The sequence below is a fragment of the Physeter macrocephalus genome, chromosome 7 (assembly GCF_002837175.3).
Source record: "Physeter macrocephalus isolate SW-GA chromosome 7, ASM283717v5, whole genome shotgun sequence".
In the NCBI taxonomy this organism is placed as follows: Eukaryota; Metazoa; Chordata; class Mammalia; order Artiodactyla; family Physeteridae; genus Physeter; species Physeter macrocephalus.
In genome coordinates, this window is record NC_041220.1 from 10,597,995 (window position 1) to 10,604,952 (window position 6,958).

The 6,958-nt window shown below is 36.2% G+C and overlaps 1 protein-coding gene across 3 annotated transcripts in view; it reads right to left on the reverse strand.

Annotated features, from left to right (window-relative positions):
• Positions 1-1,872: 1,872 nt before the first annotated feature.
• Positions 1,873-6,958, reverse strand: part of SNCA (synuclein alpha) — a 138,450-nt gene continuing 133,364 nt past the window's right edge. For 2 of the 3 annotated variants that reach the window (XM_024126656.2, XM_028491516.1), the window contains exons 5-6: positions 4,968-5,048; positions 2,041-2,490 (exon numbers count right to left, since the gene is read on the reverse strand). In XM_024126656.2, the coding sequence (XP_023982424.1) occupies positions 2,458-2,490; positions 4,968-5,048 (114 nt within the window). In that variant the 3' untranslated portion in view covers positions 2,041-2,457. Of the gene's footprint in view, positions 2,491-4,967; positions 5,049-6,958 lie in introns of all 3 variants that reach the window. The other variant, XM_024126653.1, reaches the window with a different exon arrangement.

Below are 6,958 nucleotides of genomic sequence, written 5' to 3' on the forward strand. Positions count from 1 at the left end.
CCACTCGTCAGGTAGTTGTCTCAGCAGTGGCTGTGAGACAAGAATCCTGAAAAGGCTGACGTGCCTTGCACAAATTTTGTTTAAGTGCTTGGTTCAAGACGACCACTACTGGTGTACATCTTCCCGTGGTATTTTCTATGCACATATTGGTACTAGAAGGCTTCTTGTACAGAAAGGCTGTAATTTTCCATGTGGTTTCCTCGTGAATGTATCTAATGAAACAAGAGACTTACCGCTTCTCTCCAGTTTAAGACTACATACACAGCAGCTTAACACTCTGTAGTCTCTTTCCAATTAGGCAAAAAACTGAGTTTCTGTGGCGATCATGCTGATAAGTCATTATATTCATCTGCCTTCCTTCCTTGCCAATGCCTAATATACATCCAATTACTCATGATTACATATGAGCTGCCTAGCACTTGTAGAATATTTTCTTAAAATTATACTTTCTGTTGGAGACTTTTTAAAGTGGCTAAGCCATTGGTCTCCTGAATAATTAAAAATATTTTAAAAATTATTGATTTGTATAGGTCTTTTGACATTCAAGTTTATTGTCAGCACCCTATGGGGAATTAACAGATTTTCCCTAAGTAGAAAAACCTTTCCTAAAGGAATATTCTAGAATTCATATGTTTACCAGAATTTAAAGGAGTCCAGGAGATTTTTATAAATCTAGAGGCATTAAGGCGATTCTCTGGTAGTTCCCAGAGATGTTTAAAGGTACTTCCTGGAAGGAAAAGATTTGATTTAAGAAAAGAAAATCCTGGGTTAAAGTTAACCAGTTTCTCTCAGAGCCTTTAATGTGCTAATGTTATTGTGCCTTATGAATACCTAAAGAGGATGTAGTCAATATCATTTCTTACACGTCTGTATTCTATGGAACCCACTTTTTGGTTTTATTTATTGATTTATTGAAGTATAGTTGATTTACAGTGTTGTTTATTTCTGCTGTACAGCAACGTGATTCAGTTATACATATATATACATTCTTTTTCATATTCTTTTCCACTATGGTTTATCCCAGGATATTCAATATAGATAGCTCCCTGTGCTCTACAGTAGGACCTTGTTGTTTACCCATTCTGTATATAATAGTTTGCATCTGCTAACCCCAAATTCCCACTCTATCCCTCCCCACTCCACCTCCCCCTTGGCAACCACAGGTCTGTTCTCTCTGTCTGTGAGTGAGTCTGTTTCTGTTTTGTAGTTTCATTTGTGTCATATTTTAGATTACACAAAATGATATCATATGTCTCTTTCTGACTTACTTCAGTTAGTATGATAATTGCTAGGTCCATCCTTGTTGCCGCAAATGGCATTATTTCACTCTTTTTTATGGCTGTGTATTGGGTTGGCCGAAAAGTTCATTTGTGAAAAACCCACACAAACATCTTGGCCAGCCCAGTATATATGTACCACATCTTCTCTATCCATTCATCTGTCGATGGACATTTAGGTTGCTTCCAAGTCTCGGCTATTGTGAACAGTTGCTGTGAACACAGGGGTGCATATATATCTTTTTGAATTATAGCTTTGTCTGGATATATGCCCAGGAGTGGGATTGCTGGATCGTATGGCAATTCTATTTTTAGTTTTTTGAGGAACCTCCATAATGTTTTCCATAGTGGCTGCACCAACTTACATTTCCACCAACAGTGTAGGAGGGGAACCCACATTTTAGTAAGGCCTCTTAAGGTACTGGTGCACACCAGAACATATTTTGGGCAGGGCTGCTTCAGGGAATTCCCACAGTAAAGGGTTAATGTTTCATCTCGTCTTTTTAAACTCCTCTAAAATCTCTCCTCCTTCAAATGGCCATTAAGAACTTTATATTTAAGTTAATTGTGTCAGCTCTCATTGCATGTTGTTTATAGCATGGTTTTATTATTAAAGTGAGATGGGATAAAAATAAGATTTTTGTAATGAGAACATTTTATTAATTTTCACCATTTATATACAAGCACAAGATAAGAAAACACATCACAAAACTAACATTTTATAGTTAATATTTATAGGTGCATAGTTTCATGCTCACGTATTTAAGTATTTTATGTATTAAATTTCACAATACATCAATATATTTAGAATCATTAAAAGATACCTTAAAATCTTATAGTAAATCACTCACAATTTTTCAACATCAGCAACAAAAAATTAGTGAAGATTTAGAAATAAGTGGTAGTCACTTAGGTGTTTTTAATTTAATTTAACATTTTAGATTTGAAGCCACAATATCCACAGCACACAGAGACCCTGCTATCATATATTAGGTGAGAGGCAAGCACCGAAATGCTGAGTTGGGGCAGGTACAGATACTCCAATCACTGCTGATGGAAGACTTCAAAACACACTGCAAACTTTGAGAAAATGTCATGACTGGGCACGTTGGAACTGAGCGCTTGTACGGGGTGCAACATCTGTCAGCAGATCTCAGGAAACTGGGAGCAAAGATATTTCTTAGGCTTCAGGTCCGTAGTCCTGATACCCTTCCTAATAATAGGAACAGCGGAAAGACAACACGAAGTTTTAGTATAGGTGACAGTAATCAGGGCTTTAGGGCAAATGAGATGGGACATGGCTTGCCACTTTGAATAAGGGTTATAGTCTTAACAGTTCTGGAACTATTCTGCTATATCCAGTATAATTTTCTTCTTTTTAATAGTTTTGTCTTCCTGTCAAATATAAAATTGAATTATTATTCTTGTGGTCAGCGTTAGGGTGTCTGAATTCTACTTCCACATGTGCCATTTAATAATCATATGACCTAGTCCTGTAGGACACAGTAGCCGGTCTATCTTATCTGGCTCTCATTTTCTTCAACTAAAGTGTTAGTTTCCTTCTAAGAAATCACCTGATTTGGTTCTACAACATTTAAAGGCAAGTCACATTTTCTCTCCTTTTACTTTCCCAGTTGGGAATATCATCTTCATCTGTGGCTTCAATTATTACTATTTCAAAGCTCCTCCTCTCCCCCTATAATACTTGGATGACATATACAATAAAAATATTGGGCTTCCCTGGTGGCGCCGTGGTTGCGAGTCCACCTGCCGATGCAGGGGACACGGGTTCGTGCCCCGGTCCGGGAAGATCCCACGTGCCGCGGAGCGGCTGGGCCCGTGAGCGGTGGCCGCTGGGCCTGCGCCTCCGGAGCCTGTGCTCCGCAGCGGGAGAGGCCGCAACAGTGAGAGGCCGGCTGGGCCCGTGAGCAGTGGCCGCTGAGCCTGCGCGTCCGGAGCCTGTGCTCCGCAACGGGAGAGGCCACGGCAGTGAGAGGCCCGCGTACAGCAAAAAAATATATATATATATATTGATGGTCTTAACCAAAGTGGCCAGATTAGTCCTCCTAAAAAATAACTCTAATAATATCAGAATCCTGCTTAAAAACATATTTTCAATAACTCAAGCTGCTTTCTGAATGAAGTACAAACTTAAATGGCCAGGTTTTTACAGTACTTTACAATTTGTCTTTGACCCATCTCTGCAGCCTTCATTTGTCACTATTCTCAAAGCTGGAACCACATTAAATTACTCACTGTGCCTCAGACATATCCACATGCACTCTCAGCCGTGTACGCCTTGGAGTTTTCCTTGTGTTAGAATGTCCTCCCTTCATTTTGGCCTATCATATCTTCCACCCCTTCCCACGCAGATCACTACCACCTCTGCTATAAAACTTCTCCCGACTGATCTGAAGAAATCTTGTAAAATGTTAACCTTTTTTGTGCATCGTGTATATTTTTGCCCCGTGATGCCTGGTGCATAAAAGGCAGTCAGTAATGTTTGTTAAGGGTATCATATGATGACTAAATGAAGGGATACACTTGTATTTGTTTTTCAAACCTACTAGGGTGTAAACTCCTTGCATCCTGGTACTAGCAGTTACTCTTCCTGTATTTCTATAGTGTTTATTAGCATTGTGCCATGTATAAAAAGACCCCCAAATATTGGTAAAATTAATTAGGCAAATAATTTAAGCTCAATTTCTGCAAATGGAATGATTATCAGTATGCCTTTTAATAATGCCATGAAGAAGAAGAATAACCTAACTACAACACACTTTAACTCAATTTTTAATGGTGATGTCTGGTTTCGATATCAGGGTAATATTGTCCTCATAGAATTGGTTAGGGAGTGATCCCTCTTCTATTTTTTGAATGGTAAGTTAATTGGCATTAATTGTAATTAGTGGTATTTCTTCTTCTTTAAATGTTTGGTAAAATTCACCAGTGAAGCCATCTGGTCCTGGAATTCTCTCCCTGGCTGGGTTTTTTAATAATTCATTCTTTTTTAATTAGAAATCTATTCAGATTTTCTATTTCTTCCTGAGTCAGTTTCATTCATCTAAAAGTATTTTCTAATTTCTCTTGTGATACCTTTTCTATTAAAGAAACTTACTTTCAAATTAAAGTATGCTGTTTAAAATGCTAGACTGAAATGTATCCATTATTGCAAACTATGCATTTATCATATTTCTACTCTCTAATTTTTTTGAGTAACTTTTATTTTACTATGCAAACATCTCACTAGAAATGTATGGCAAATAATAATTACTACTTTTGGCATTTAGTTGATTTCTCTAACTTTCCATTTTGGCATTTGTTTTAGAAGGTAAAGTTTCTAGTAAAATAATTCTTCAATGTAGGGGTCAGCAATCTCTTTCTGTAAAAGGCCAGGCTGTAAATATTTTAGGCTGTGTGGGCCACATACCCTCTCTATCAGTGCTGTTGCCTTTTTTTTTTTTTTTTTTTTTTAACTCTTTACAAACGTAAAAACCATTCATAGCTTGAAAGCTGTCCACACAATACATGTCCTGGATTTGGCTAACTTGTGCATCTAGAGAGTAAGTCATTCTCTTTAAGGACAAACATAAGGGAAATCTGACAGTGACAGATTTGGGGTACTGATTATTGGACCCAACTTGAACGCTTAAACTTTATTTTTGGAGTTTCATGTGTATAAACTCTTACCTCAGAAGGCATTTCATAAGCCTCATTGTCAGGCTCCACAGGTGTATCTTCCAGAATTCCTTCCTGGGAGGCTCCTTCACTCTAATAGTTAAATGAAAAGCATTCAAAGACTTTGAGGAGGTACCATTATTCACTTTAAAAAAATCACAATCATATTTTGAAAAAAATCTTATATACAGTACTGGAAGGGATGTAATAAAAATGGCACTCCTTAGTATCGTTGCTAGCATTCTAAACTATACAGTGCCTTTGGCGAAACATTGAGGCAACAGGTGTTATTAATGCTAAAAACGTACAATTTTTTTGGCCAAGAAATGCACCATTCGGGAAACAGTCCAAAGCTAGAGAACAAAGGTGTTTCTCACAGGATCAATGACAGCAGTAAAAATTGTTAACCTAAATACTCAGTGCATGATGAAGAATTAGGAAAATTATCATTCAACAATTCAATAGATTATTATGAAAACATCTATTACTATGACATAAAAATTATATAAAAAATAAGAACCTCTTTATGATACAATGTTTAGCAGTATATAAATGTTGTTGTATATATCATGGATACAGCCTAGGTAGAATTCAGATACAAAGGTACAGTTTGGAGGAAGGCACAACAAAATATTAAAAGTACTTTTTGTTGGGTAGCTATGCATGTTATTTTTACCTTTTTGTAAGTTTTTAACTTATATAACCATTTATAATGTAAAAGCATACATATTTTATACTTTATTTCTAATAACGGCAAAGAAACAAATTTAAAAAACAAATTTCAAGACTGAAACCATACATATTTGGCAGAAGAAAACTATTTGGTCAGTTTTCCAATTATCTCTCCTTAGGATACCACAAATTCAACCTGTTGTGGTCACGGTTTTATTAGTGTTCTTCATTAAATACCTTTTGTTGCTTTGCATTTATTCCAGAAAAGGAATTGTAAAAAGAAGTGATTGAAAATTAAAAGAGCAGGGAGGCAATGTGAGCCTATATGAACTTGCTCAAAGATATCAAATAGTCCCTCAGTCAATGTGGCTTCTGTTTAAAACTATGCCTGATGTAAATAACATCTCCCAATGTCTTCATCTTGAAAATACTTACAGGTAGGGAAAGGGATAAGGAAAAGGATGACGGTGAGAAAACGTCAAACTAAAGCTCATTCTTACATTAGCTGGGCAGAGAAGCTTATAGATCATCCACCTCTGCCTAACTCCTGTTTTATAAATTTTAAAAGTCCAAGTTATTTATAAATCAAATAAGATATAAACCATCCCCAAAATACCTTACTTCCAAACATGGAGTAAAGGTACTGGTCTCAGTGTTTCACCTCTTGGCTCCTGTCAAGAACATAGGTTCTGCTGATTGGTGGTTACACAGCAGGGCTGTAACATCACAAGACTTGAGTTCAGATCCTAGCTTCTACAGATTCTAGATCTTTTGTGATGTTGAACAAGTTTCTTAAGCTTTCTCTAAGCATCAAATAGCCTTAGTGATAAAATGGGGCAGCAATAACTTTTTTAAATTGGGAGGAGCCAATGACAACATTAGTCCTCTCATTAGTATTTCGATAACTTTTAGTGATAGTCAAGTATGAGGAAAATAAGGTAAATTTCCTGTTTCTTTGCATTTTAAGCTTTTAGGGATTTATTTTTCTAACCTAATTTGTTAAAAGATTTTGATATAGACTGGACAAGTAAATATGCAGAACTGACTTTCTATCACAAATGAGGTGCTAATTATACAACTAAGACTGGTGAATGTTATTGGATATGTGTGTATATGTGTATTTGGGTGTGTCTGTTGCATTCTTCAAAGGTCATCCAAGTAATGGTCAATGTTGCTGGTGAATTCTTTGGCTAGATTGATCATGTATTGGGATCAAGTGAAATTCATCCCTATTAATTTTAAATAATGACTTACTTAGGTTGCAAGTACATAATAACTGCTATTTTTAAAAGTATATATATATATATTTTTTTTTTTTTTTTTTTTTTTTT